Source organism: Stegodyphus dumicola, chromosome 4, assembly GCF_044657685.1.
Source record: "Stegodyphus dumicola isolate Sdum_Otavi_A_Nest chromosome 4, ASM4465768v1".
Taxonomy (NCBI): domain Eukaryota; kingdom Metazoa; phylum Arthropoda; class Arachnida; order Araneae; family Eresidae; genus Stegodyphus; species Stegodyphus dumicola.
This window is the reverse complement of record NC_140771.1, coordinates 8,902,373-8,916,965: the sequence shown is the minus strand read 5'-3', so window position 1 is coordinate 8,916,965 and position 14,593 is coordinate 8,902,373. Positions and strand designations below refer to the sequence as shown.

The 14,593-nt window shown below is 33.3% G+C and overlaps 1 protein-coding gene across 2 annotated transcripts in view; it reads right to left on the bottom strand.

The window, feature by feature from the left end:
- Positions 1-14,593, bottom strand: part of LOC118193766 (beta-alanine-activating enzyme-like) — an 87,051-nt gene that overhangs the window by 53,215 nt on the left and 19,243 nt on the right. For both annotated transcript variants that reach the window (XM_085814527.1, XM_085814526.1), the window contains exon 4: positions 12,753-12,942. In XM_085814527.1, the coding sequence (XP_085670653.1) occupies positions 12,753-12,942 (190 nt within the window). The remainder of the gene's footprint in view (positions 1-12,752; positions 12,943-14,593) is intronic.

The following is a 14,593-nucleotide window of genomic DNA, read 5'->3' as shown; positions in this document are numbered from 1 at the left end:
TGACAATATTCCTATATTGTCATCATGATACATTTTACTTTTCTAACACTAGTTCCTTTGCGTCTTATCTCACACTTTCTTTTGCCTTTTTCTGTAATTTTAAATAAAAAATTTAAAAATCTATAATTTAACTTTATGGATTTTTCTACTCATTTCTACAAAACTGTTATTCAAACCTTTTTGACCACTTTTTGAGCACCCTTATTGAGTCTACTAATTTTAAAGAATAAAAGATTCTAAAATTTAATTAAATTTTCACTGAATCATTTCATTCATTTCACTGAATGAATTTTCTTTATTCCCTTTTTGCTTTAAAAAAGGTCAGAATTTACTAAATTTCATTTTCATTAGTAAATTAATCTTTTTCTTCAAAAAAAAAAAAATTAATAGAAGAAGACATGTGGCTGAAGCTCTTCTAGAAGTTTTAAAAAGTTTTTCTTTTGGTTTCAAAATTCAATCTCTGGTTCCAATTTTTTGCCTTTCAAGCAATTCCTTTTTCACCACAGTATTTTAGTTTTGCCAGTGAAGCTAAAATGGCAAACTTAAACTTCACTACATAACAATCTTATTCATAGTTTCGATAGTGTGCTAATTGATAGTGCTTGAAATTTTTAATTACTTCTTTTGAGTTTTTATGTAAGTCTATTCTTACATAATTATAATTTTAATTATAATTTTAATAGTTTTATAATTTCACTTACGTTTTAAATTCTTTGGATTATACGCTCTTTGTTTAAGGGTAAAATTTTGATTTGCATTTTTCACTAAAGTATTTCATTATTTCACTTACATTTTGAATTCTTTAAATAGAATTCTCTTTACTTAAGGTACAAAATCTTAATTAGAATTTACTTTTTTCCTTGCTTTGGGGAAGGGCCAGAATTTTTGGATAAACTATTATAATTAAAATACGCTGAAATGGTTCATCCGTTAATTCTGGATACAAAAACGCAATGATTTTTGTGGAAGAGAGGTTTCAATTGATTTCAGTGTTCCTTCTCCTAACAAAATGGCACTGAAGTTGATTGAATTCCTCTTCTATTATGTTCTTTCTTCTTTAAATTTCCGTGATTTTAATTGGGGTATTGCTTATTTGAAAGTTTTTTTTTAACATTTATTAAATTCTTTTTTTTTTTTTTTTTTTTTTTTTTTTTTCCATTTATAGGATTATTTGAAGTTTATTATTTATCAATTTCAATTTTTGGTCTTTGTAAAAAATTGGTTCTAAATTTCTTTATGTCTTTATTGATAATTTTTCAACAGCTTAATGCATGAAAATACTACGCATGATTATATTTTGTTTTTTAATAAAATTCATTTTGTAATTATATATATATATATTTAAACATAAAGCATTCAAAATCAAAATTAAATTGGAATCAAAAGAAGGCAATTCCCCAATGAATGCAAAATGCAAATTGATAAAGGAATTATTAATATTATTTGTTGCAATTATTAGTATTATTACAGAAATGCCCCCTTTTTTTTCCAATTTAATTTTAATTTTGGATGTTTTATATTTAATTTACTTCAGTCTTGCAGCTATAGTGTAGGACAGGTTAAATTTTTGTTTTAGGCATATTACTTTGTTTTCCTTTATATATATATATATATATATGAAATGTAATTTCTCATACATTATTTGTTTTGTGCAGCCGGGGCAACAGGAATGAGACAAATTTTGGAATATAAAGTGGTAGGTTTATTTTAGCATCCATCTCGTAAGCGTTCTCCTCGTACCTTGAGCAGAAGACCTACTTATACATATGTGTACGTCACGAAGCTCCTCCAATCAGCGATATTAATTGAAATCACGAGGTGACGCTATCTTCTCATCAGGAGTGTTCTTAAGTACTTTATGTAATATGACAGATTTATGAGTTTGGCGATTTGGCGGGCGCCAACAGGTTAATATATTTTATACTAAAGAAAGGATTTCGCCAAAATTTAGGAATAGGGATGCAATTTAGGTAGAGAATCGCTAACACGTTATTAAGCAATATTAATAGAAATTAATTTAATAAATTGATTTAAAAATATCATTACAGATTATCCCCCCCATCTGAAAAGGCTTGCAGTCGCGGCCGTCGACCCAAGACAGTACAGATAGTGAGAGCAGAAAATTTAGTTATTAGGAAATTAAGTGAGTAGGAAAACTGATTGGATTTACCTCAAGGCACACAAAATGTTTACATAAAATATGACATAAAATATTTGAATATAATTAATACAGTATATAAAATATAATAAATGATTAATGAAATTATAATATAGTAACTAAGTGCAGAACAAATAAAGCACTAATAACATATTGCTGGTTAGCTACGCGGCAATAGGAAATATAGGAAATAACTGGATTTGTAAGTTTATATCTTAGGGCATGCCATTCACAGTTTGTGTATGAGTCCATACAATCATTAGAGTTGTCATTCAGTCTCATCTTCAGTCTTTTACTGGTCTTTGGAGATCTCCGGATCATTTAATTAGCGCTAGAATTATGGATCAGCATTGGCACTGAAAACATTTGAGTTTTTATGTCACGATACTAGAGCTCTTATACACTTGTTGAAAATACACATTTTGCTAGGTTTTTAACATATTTTGTCACTCTATTTTTCTCTTATTAATGATAACAAAACAAAATTTAACTTCCAACATCCATACCAGTTTTTTGTACACGATGCTGCAGAAACATAAAATGAAATTCAGAAATTTCAACAACTGAAATTTAACTTTTTCAACTGTTGCTACAATTTATAACACAAACATAGGAAAACATGATCTCAAGGAAATGTGAGGGTATAGTACTCTACTTGTAGTATAGCCTCAATTGAGTGTTTCCCACACGGAAAGTGCATTGAACCTGAAACTCAAGTTTGAAGGAGCCCAGTAAAAGAAAAGGGCAGACAAACTTTTCAGACGCTGAGAGATAAATCAACTATTAAGGGGGACAACAGGATGAAAACTAAAAGAAGGGTTATGGATAGTTTATTGATTTATAAATTTTGATTTATTCATGATGTAATTTAAAGTTCTCGGGTGGATAATAGAACCTTAATTTTGACGCATGTACAATCTCAGTTGGTTTCTTCGTGTGAAAATTTTCCCTGTCGATTTCATAATTAACTTCAGATAATTTATTCATAATCCGATAAGAGCCTGAATAGGGTGAAGTCAATTTTCTAGTATTTGGGTATTCAAATTCCTCGTAAAGGACAAAATCTCCAGGTTGAAATTTAGATTCTACAAATCTGATGTCATATCTAGTTTTATTCTTTCGGTGGTATTCGATAGTTCTTTTCTTTGCTAAAGCCCTTGCTTCATTTAAGGAAGGGTATTTATTTTGATCAATTGGAGATTCAAAAGGGAGGTTACCAAATAGTAAGTATGCTGGGGTGAACTTAGTTACCGTATGAGGGGAGTTGTTATAATCGATAACAACTTGCTCTAGCACTTTAGTACATTTTTAGAAGAAGAATTTACTTTACATTTTAGTCGACTTACTATTGATTGATTTACTCTTTCTACTTTACCATTTGTCTGGGGATGGTGAGATGAAGTTAAAAGTTGTTTAACATTATGCTTTTTAAGAAATTTTTTAAATCTAGAGGAAGTGAAGCCTGCATTCCTGTCACTCAGAATTTTTTCGGGGACTTGTATTTGAAATATTTGTTTTAGACAATTGGCATAGGTTTCTGAAGTTACACTTTTAGAGGGGAAAGCCCAGACATATCTTGTTGCATGGTCAATAACTATATGCAAATATTTTTTTGTAGAATTATAATAATTAAATCCTTCCACAGTGTCAATAGAGAGACATTCGAAAGGTTTGTCAGTTGGGGGTACGTCTTGCATAAGACCAAATTTTTTCTGTTTTTTCTTTTTATTAAGTTGACAAGTATGACAATGTTTAACAAAATTTCCGATATCTTCGCTAATATGAGGCCAATAATATTGAGGGGTGATTAAGTTAAGCATAATTTGAACTCCCGGGTGACCAAAATTTTCACGGGTTTTATTCAACAATTTTAATCTTAAAGATTTAGGTACTACAATTTTATAAAAATTCTTTTTCTTAATTACCATCATATCATTTATCTCTTGGTAATTTTTTCCGGAGAACATTATCAGTTTTTTGTTGTTGGATTATTTCATTTCTATCAAGTAAATGTACATAATGTTGGAGGTGCTGTGAAACAGGATGTCTAGAAAGCATGACAGCTTCAATATTGGTAGAGCCCTTCTGATACTTTACTTCATAATTGAACATACTTAGTTTGAGTGACCAACGGAAGAGTCTACCTTTTAAATTTTTAACATTTTAGAGCCAAACGAGGGCCGCATGGTCCGTATGTATAACAAATTTTTGTCCATGCAGATAGTAATAGAATTTGTCTAGGGCATCTACTATGGCCAAACATTCTAACTCAGTAATCGTATAATTTTTCTCATAATTTCTTAAAGTTCGGGAATGATATGATACAGGGTGAAGGACATCATTTTCATCTGGTTGTTTCAAAACAGCTCCAACAGCAGTTTGAGAAGCGTCAACAAAAATATGACATGGCCTACTGGAATCATACAATTGTAAAACAGGTTTGGAAATCAGTATTCTTTTCATTTCGTCGAAAGCTTTTTGACATTGGTCATCCCATTCCCACTTGACATCTTTTTTCAAGAGTCTGTTTAATGGAGCTCTAATAGTTGCATAATTCGGAATGAATCTATGATACACATTCACACTTCCCAAAACTCTTTGTAATTCTTTGGTGTTACTGGGGTTTTTAAGTTTCTTAATAACTTCTATATTATGGTTATCGGGAATTATTCTACCATTTTTTATTTCATAGCCAAGAAATGTGATCTGATCTCGGGCGAACACACATTTGTTTCGATTCAATTTAATATGCTCCTCTTTAAACACCTCAAATAAAATTTTTAAATGTTCTAAATGTTCCTTCTCAGAGGAAGAGTAAACGATGATATCATCAAAGTAACTGCAAGCGAAATTAATTTTATTTTTTGTTAATATTCGTCTAATTGTTCTGTTAAAAATTGCAGGAGCATTTTTGAAACCAAAAGGGAGTCTTAACCATTCGAATAATCCAAAATTCGTGCAAAAAGCTAATTTCTCAGTATCTGCAGGGTGAATCGGGATATGCCAGAAACCAGATCTCAAATCAATTGTAGAAAATACTTTTGCTTTACTTAATTTGTCTAACAAAGTGTCAATGCGAGGAAGAGGGTTTGCATCTGTTTTAGCCAGGGAATTCAATTTTCGATAATCTATACATAATCTAGTTTTTTTACCTTCCTCACGTTTAAGTACTAAAGTCACGGGGGATGAATATGGGCTACAACTTTCTTTAATTATACCTGCTTGTAATAATTGATCAATTTGGGTCTTAATTTCCTCTTCTTCCATAGGGGATGTTCTATAAGGTCTTAATGATACAGGCAAATCAGAAATTAAATTAATTCGTTGAGGTTCAATATTAATTTTTCCTACATCATACTTAGTTTTAGAAAACACAGATGAATAATCATTTAACAATTTTTCCAAGTTATACCCTTTGTTATCGACAGTATTAGAAACAGCATTTTTCACATAAATGTTAGACTGAGAAACTAATTCCTTTGGATTTGTAATCCGAGATTTACAGGTTGGAAAATTTCTTACATCATCATCATTATTAACACATGGATAAACATTTGTTGTACCACCTTGAAGTTGGAGGTGTAGAGATATGGGTCGGCTGTCAAAATGGCAGTCATCATTAAGTACAATAGCTCTCTGTTTAATTTTTAAATTAGTACAATCAATACTCAACTCAAATAATTTGCATTCATAAAGTCCTAAAATTACATAATTCAAATTATTATCAAGAACAAACAAGGTAATTTGTTTACTAATCCGTCCAATTTTCATTTGTATACAACATATTTTGTTAAAAATTATTTTTCCTTTAGTTTGGGTTACTGAAAAGGATCTAACTCTTTGTACTTTTAAACGTAATTGTCTAGCTGTTTTGGAAGAAATTATTGATATGGTGGCACCACTGTCTACAACACACTCTAGACGTTTCTTATTGGGCAAATATCCCGACACCTTTAATAGTCAACTACTGTGAGGGGTTTCTGGGGTTGGTTCTATTGCAAGGGGCGTAACATTAGGTGTATCAGATCTCTCCCTTCTGAAAGGACAAACCTGAAACCAGTGAAAAGCATTTGGGATTCCGTTACGGGTGCAAAGTCTACAGGGACTGGGTGGCAACAATCTATTCTGAGAATTATAATTATGATGGCTTGTAAATCTTGGACCACTGAATCGATTATAAAAATTACTTGGTCTCTGAAAACGTTGGAAATTGTTGGGTCTAGGAGAATCTTGTCTCACAGTAGCTGAAATTCTACTTCTATTAAATCGATTGTAATCTTGGGGACTGTTCCCAGTCGGAGTAACAAATCTGGGAGGTGCACTTTTGATTTGTTGATTTTCTCTAATCTTAATAAGCTTATGGACATGAGTAAGCCAAGAGATGGGGTCAGAGGGTGCGTTGATCGTCATTAAGGATTTTAATTCTATAGGAAGGCCATCCGTCAGACCCTCCAAGATCATTTCATGAGTTAGATTTAATTTTTTACCAATATCTAATTTTTTGCGAAAATATTGCGTTATGTCCTCTTTATGATTGTACTTGTAATTGGCAAAATCACCAAACGTAGTTAAAGTGGGGTCGAAAAAATTTTCCTTTAAAATTTGGACTAATTCCACATATTTAGTAATTTTATGGCAGTTTTTGACATATACGCTAAGTGCATTACCTTTTAGATATCGAGCTACATTATTAAGCTTCCACGTTTCATCTTTATCTAAATGAGTTTTGTTAAAGTACTCAAGCCATGAATTTATATCCATATCATTCTGCGCGTCAAAGGGAATTATAATTGTTTCAGGTTCAGCGCTAGCTGCCCTTAATGAATCATCAGGATCAGAGAGGTTTTCATTAGCCATTATTCTTTTAATAATACTTTCATAAATAAAACTAATAATACTTTATAAATAAAACTAATAATACTTTCATAAATAAAACTAATTCAAAAATAATACTCTTTAAATTTTCCCAAAACAATATTAAAACCAAAATACATCCTTTAAATACCAAATTTAAAATACATTTATACCAAAATAATACTTTTTAAAATTTTCAAAATAAAAACACTATTATTAAATCAGTAATTATAACTCAATAGTAATAATATCATTTGCATCGCCAATCTTTTTACTAATTGCTTCTGTTTGACTTATTGTGACGAGAATACGAGTGATGAAATCGACACGAAAATACACATTTTTGTGCACTCTTGATTAGATTTTCGCAAAACACGATCAATCACCACACAAGCACAAAGCTCTCGAGAGCAACACAGAACGGCGTAGACGTAGGGAAAGATTTCCATCCTCAAAAGTAGGTCAACGGTAAGAGCACATTTGATGAACGACGAACTTACGATGGAAACACAGATCACACATCACATGGGGCAGAAGGATGCTTCTCTGGACGTAAAATAATCTGCAGTATACCAGAATACAGGTAACAGAACGATGATTTTCTTGAAGCAAGAACGCCTACAGAAAAATGTAGAAACATAGAAGTCGCACAGCGGCAAATTCATCTATAGTGCGTAACATTTTATCCGTATAATCCTTGGGGTATTTTCTTTTTTAGATGATCCCATTGAAGGTGGAATCCTACCGGCTTTCTGAAATGTAATTTCTCATACATTATTTGTTTTGTGCAGCCGGGGCAACAGGAATGAGACAAATTTTGGAATATAAAGTGGTAGGTTTATTTCAGCATCCATCTCGTAAGCGTTCTCCTCGTACAATGGCAATGATTTAAAAATTTCGGAGTTCCTATGGTTCAAAACCATCTACCTCCACATCAGAATTACTAAAAGCGAGCAGAAATAGGAAAAATTTGGCATAAGTGATTTACTTGATGCACACTAGAGGGAGCCACAGGCTCGAGAAAGTTTAGGGATAGAGATGAGAAATAAAAACTTAAGTTTCATAATTTTTTTATAAGTTTTTAGGTTTTTAAAATTTTTTTGTATTTTATATTTTATACTTTTTTTGGTTTTTTATAATTTTTTATACACAGTACAAACACTAAAGCAAAAAGTGGATAGGAAAGATTTTACGATTAATAGGCTCATTGGCATGTGGCTTGTGTTGGAGAGTGCAAATAATTATTGAGATCGCGATGAAAATATTCTTAGGCAGATTTGAAATCTGCGGGAGATGTGATTCTTAAGTAAACAGATTGATAACTTTGCTTGAAGATCTTGATAGTAGTAGCAGAGGATGAAGTAAGCAATTATATGGCAGCTCGCTGAAGAGACGTCCTTCCTTCATGGCGCGGGAGCTGGAACTGATGTTGAGAGGGCGTGTCTTGCCCTTTTGGATGGAGGGTAGATGCCGAACTCTCGGCCAATCACGGCTCTTGGTCTCTTCTGTGAGCTGCGAATAGCAGGATCGTATGCTGGAATCCGCTGAAGTGCTCGGTTATCAATCTGGTCAATTTTGAGGAATAAATTTTGACTAAGCTTTTTAATATGGTAATCTACAGGTTTAATATTTAGGTCCGAATGAATCACATCTGTACGGACGTACCAGGCTGCATTCAGGGCCATACGTAGGGTCTTACTTTGAAAAGATTGAAGTTTTTTGACATGAGTTTTTGCAGCAGTACCCCAGATTGTACATGCATACATGAAGACAGGTCTTATAATTGATGTATAGAGAAGAATTTTGTTTTTAATTGACAGTTGGCTCTTTCAAGCTAAAAATGGGTAAAGTTGGGCTCTAGCACCTTTCGCTTTATTGAGAACACTTTCAATGTGAAGGCGCCAGGTTAATTTTGAATCAAGTACAACTCCTAGGTACTTGTAAGAGTTTGACCAGGGAACATAATCGTCAAAAAACTTTAAATTAATGGAAGGGTACGGGAGGGGGCTACGTTTGAATATCATAGCAGCACATTTAGCAACATTAATTTTGATTTTCCAAGTGATGAGCCAGTGCTCAAGGCTAGAGAGATAACTCTGAATGATTTGGACCAAGTTTTCAAGGCGTTTGTGTTGAGCTAGGATGGCCGTATCATCTGCATAAAGTGCAAGAGTGATACTAGGTGATTTTGGTATGTCATTTATAAAAATGTTGAACAAAATTGGGCCTAAAAGTGACTTTTGGGGGACGCTGCTGAGTATAGGACGGGGTGCCGAAATGAAAGAATTAACTCGTACAGAAAAAGATCTATTAGTGAGGTACGAATTAATTATATGTATTAAATGGGCCGAAACGTCAAGTCGTATGAGCTTGATAATAATTCCTATATGCCAAGTCCTATCAAATGCTTTGGCTATGTCAAGAAATAAAGCGCCAGTAAGCATTTTGTTACGAAACCCTTCGTGAATGAACTCCACTGTCCTCAGCAGCTGGTGCGTGGTGCAGTGTTTTGCTCGAAATCCAAATTGTTCATCAATCAGAACGTTGTGATTTCGGAGAAAATCATTCAGGCGTTTAAGTAACACAAACTCGTATATCTTAGATAACGAGGATAGGAGGCTGATAGGTCTATAATTTTGAGGGTTAGAAAGGCTTTGGTCTGGTTTTGGAATAGGCACAATAAGTGCTTGTTTCCAGCTTTGAGGAAAATAGCAATGCTGTATCATAAAATTTATAAGCATTACTAAGAAAAATAGATAGTTGGTGGGTAAGTTTTTAATCATACGATTAGAAATAGCGTCCATACCAGGGGCTTTTTTGGGTTTGAGCTTGGTAATGTATTCACTTACCTCGCTCATGGATGTATAGTGTATTTCTCTCGCGAAGGGCGAGGAGAGGAAACGTTCAACATCTTGTGGGAAAGAACTTGCGCTGTTCGCAAAAATTCCTTCATTATGTGGTGTAAATTGAGTTTGAAGAGAATCCGCAATTAATTCGGATTTCTCAGCGTCTGTGTGAGCCACCGCTGCGTCCGTAGCTAAGGACGGAATGTTAGATTTGTGTTTGCGTAGGCGGTCTGATGCACGCCAAAGACTGTTATCACTGGTCGTTAAGGACTGAATGTAATTCGTGTATTGTGACTGGAAGAACTGGTCACATGATGCCTTGATCTCATTTTGGAGAGTACGGAGTTGAATTTTTAAGCCAGGATTTCTATTTCTTTGCCAAAGTCTCCGTACTTTATTCTTTTCTTTAATTTTGAGTTTAATTTCTTGAGGTATTTTACGAAAATTGGGTCTGAGGGTGGGTTTTGATACTTCCTTATAAGTATCAGTTAGGGTGTTTGTTAATTGATCTACTGCCTTGTCAATATCATGGCTGGATTTAATTTCGAGGGAGGGTATGCTTTTAGAGTTTAATTTAAAGCGAAAATTGTCCCAATTTGTAGAGACGAGTGCCAGAAAATTTTGAGTAAAAATGGTACAGCTAAGGTCCATGGTTACGGGGTTGTGATCTGATGATAAACAGTTTTCAACAGTCACTTGATATCCAAAAGGGATGTTTCTAAAGAGTGCCAAGTCAATAAAAGAGGGGGCACCCCGTGAACCATATCTAGTGGGGGAATCCGGCGCAATGATTTTAATTTGGGCGCACTGAGCCCATTTTAGTAGGCCACGACCAGCAGGGTTTGATCTATGACAACGCCAATGCTGGTGGTGACAATTTAAATCACCAGCTATGATAAGATTATTTGAAAAATTGAGCAGTTTATTAAAATCGACCACAGGAAAATTTCCACCTGGTGGAAGATAGGCAGAGATCATGACTAAGGATGGCGAATTTTGAATAAAAATTTCAATGATTGTTGCTTCGAGTTTGCTCATATTTGGAGTGTCAATTCTGCGATGCGGGATTGAGTTTTTTATGTAAATACAAGTGCCACCATGATAAACATCACGTGTATTCGAAGCTTGTCTGTCATTTTTATAAAGTGCATAATTTACAAGCTTGGGAGCTCTCCCTGGCTGGAGTTTGGTCTCTTGGACAAAAATGATATCAAAATCCTTCTCTTCTACATAGTCTCTAAACTCATGAAATTTGGAAAGAATGCCATTTGCATTCCAGGTGCATAGTTTAAGATTTTTCAACCCTTTCAAAGTATTGAATTTTAATGGATGTGGGAATCAGAGAATTGGAGAGTGACATAGCTCTCAAAGATGTAGTAGGCCGCGTCAGCACCAGATGGAGCCACTCTGAGCTGCGGTAAGGCGTTTTTGAATGCCAAAAGTAATTTGCTCTGGTCAATACCAGGCTGGTTAGAAATTTGGATAATAGCCATAAGAATTTCGGTACAATTTAGAGTCGAATTTGCTCCTAAGGGGACCGATAAATTTGGAATAGTTTGAGGTGCTGCCTGTTGCATACCCGTAAGGGCAGCAGAGTATGATACTCCGGGGTGAGTATTATTTGCACTGGGAAAGTGTGCAGCCGGCAGTGTTGGGAAAGTGTTCTGTTGTAGATTAAATTTGTTAGTGGTGTCAACGGTCTGACTGGGCTTGGTGCTTGGTTTTGGTGGCTGCCGATTCCTGGATCCTGGGAATCTGGGGCAGGATCTCCAGTTTCCTGCATGGCTCCCGGAACAGTTGGCACACTTATTCGGCTCTTTGAGGTTGCCTACTGGCGGCGCCGTATTCGTGTTATCCATATTTCCGTTGCGGAGCTCAGAGCTCGAACGTCCATCACTATTGGCGTCCATGACGCGAATCTCCAAGCATCAATGAAAATCTCTCCTCGTACCTTGAGCAGAAGCCCTACTTATACATATGTGTACGTCACGAAGCTCCTCCAATCAGCGATATTAATTGAAATCACGAGGTAACGCTATCTTCTCATCAGGAGTGTTCTTAAGTACTTTATGTAATATGACAGATTTATGAGTTTGGCGATTTGGCGGGCGCCAACAGGTTAATATATTTTATACTAAAGAAAGGATTTCGCCAAAATTTTGGAATAGGGATGCAATTTAGGTAGAGAATCGCTAACACGTTATTAAGCAATATTAATAGAATTTAATTTAATAAATTGATTTAAAAATATCATTACATATATATATATATATATATATATATACACACATATGTATGTATATATATATATACATATTAAATGTTGCAGAACTAATGAATATTTATATTTTGTGTAACAAATTCTTTACAAAATGATTGAAATCTATGGGACAAGTGGAAATTAAAAGTTATTTGAAAAGAATATTAACATGAATAATAATAATTGTTTCAAAGAAAAAATAATATGGTTAAATATAATTAACAAATAAATAAAAGTGGATCAATAAGAATCAAGAAAGTAAATCATTTTAATAACATTATACTAGTCATCTGATAACTGTTGATTGCTAAAGTCCCTAATATACTGATTAAGGATTTGTCATATATAATTAAAAAGAATATCTTTAATTATTGTAAAAATTGAAAATTTTAATAGAATGTGACAAATTTGGTGAGATAATTTGCAAATAAACTTTCCTACAAAAACTTCCAACTTTTGAATTTGTAGTAATAGATGAATACGTCAAATGTATAAATTTGTAGAATATTACATGGCTAAAGATTTCTAATCCTCACATTTTCTGAAAAAATAATTAATATAAAAAAATAAATAGTAAAACACCTTTAATAAAAAGCTTTGTTTTATGTTAGATTAAAATGATCTAAAGTTTTACCTGCAAAATTGTTATTTTAGCATCTTCAATGACTTGCATTAATTTTTTGGGCATAGATCTAAGAATATGAGGTATGATAACTAGTGCAGAGCCAGATGAAGCAGCAAGAAATATTTCAATTACACTAGGATCAAATGTGAGAGGAGTACATTGTAAAATTACATCGTCTGGTTTAACACTGAATCTTGATCTGAAATTGAATAAAATTCTAATATTAAAACATAAATTAAAGGAACAAAAATAAAAGACATTTTAGAAATTCTATATTTAATTTTCCATAATATATTAAACTTCCATGAAAGAAACAAATTTATAGTTTGGCATAACTAGTCACATATCCACTGTTTTTGTTCATAATACCTTATATTACACAAGATTTAGATTTTGAAAATATTAAAAAGTTTTAAACAACTCACCATTTTTTAAACTTCTTGTTTATTTTTAACAACACTGTGGCACCCTCAGAAAAACTGAAAGAGAAATTCTGTCCTAATACAGGTATATGCACATTTCGAATTAGGCTAATTATATATGTTACTGCTAAAGTTTGAAATCTGGCATTGTATAGAATGCCTAAAACTACCCAGCAATGTATGAAACGATTCATATTTCATATATTTCCTAGGCATTCTATAGAATGCCAAATGACAAAACAGCAAAGTATGAAATACATTTCCCATTCGCTTCAAAGAATCGAAACTACTTATCAGAAGTTAGTAAAGGACGTAAAAAAGCCAAAATGACTACTAAGAAGGAACCATGAACTACTGGCTGCTGAATCACCAAGATGAGATGTTTGTAAAAAACAAAAGTGCATTCATTTATCCAGTTAAAGAAAGCATTAGTACTACAGTCAAAAGTCTTTAATCCGGACCTCAAAACTTTCTGCGCATGCGTTAACGCATGTGCATAATACCTTTACGCATGCGCATAATATGTTTACGCATGCGCGTTTAATGTATGATGGACGGTATAAGCTAAGCTAAAATTATCTAATTATCTATTTCAGTTAATGTTGCCGATTGCGTTGTTCCTTAAACTTCTAATTGAATCCGGCTTATTATTTTTTGCAGACTGTTAGAGCAATTTTATAAAAGTAAGCTTGAACTTTCGATTATGTCAAAAAGAATTTCCGATTCTGGAGCTACCAAAGGATCTGCAAAGTGAAAGCATGTTTCGATGTCCATCAAACAAAACATGGAATTGCTACAAAAAAATGGATAAAGGCATATCCTTTGATTCTCTAACCATTCCGAAATCTGTTTATCAATTTCACGCTGCTCTGCGGGGGAAGGACGTCACGGCGCTCAATGAACTGGAAGTTGATCTGTCAGCACTATCCTTATCTTCAGGGCAGATGTTTTTATTTTATTAGGCTTATAATTCCTTACTGAATGTAGTATTTCATCTCGATGTACTCTGTCTTTGATATGATTTAAATCAAATTCCTCGTCATTATAAATATCACGATTACCCATCAAATAGTTTTCTGGTTGCAATTTTCTAATTTCGACTATGCGTAATGTAAACTTTACGCATACGCGTGTTGAAAGAAATGTTTAATAAAATAAACAAATAAATATTAAGCATTTTTTGTAAATTTTGATACCCCTTAGATCATAATTACTCTTTATTTCATAAATTACAGTTTCATATTTTTAATTTTATAATTTCTGCATGCGATCTTACCAGATTTAAAGTAATGATCTACATATAATCCAGAAAAAACGATAATCCGAAATCCCCAAAGTCCCGACGAGTCCGGATTAAAGACTTTTGACTGCATACAGTATTACATCATGAACGCTGAGTTATTTTCCATATTTAGTGAAAACTCATTT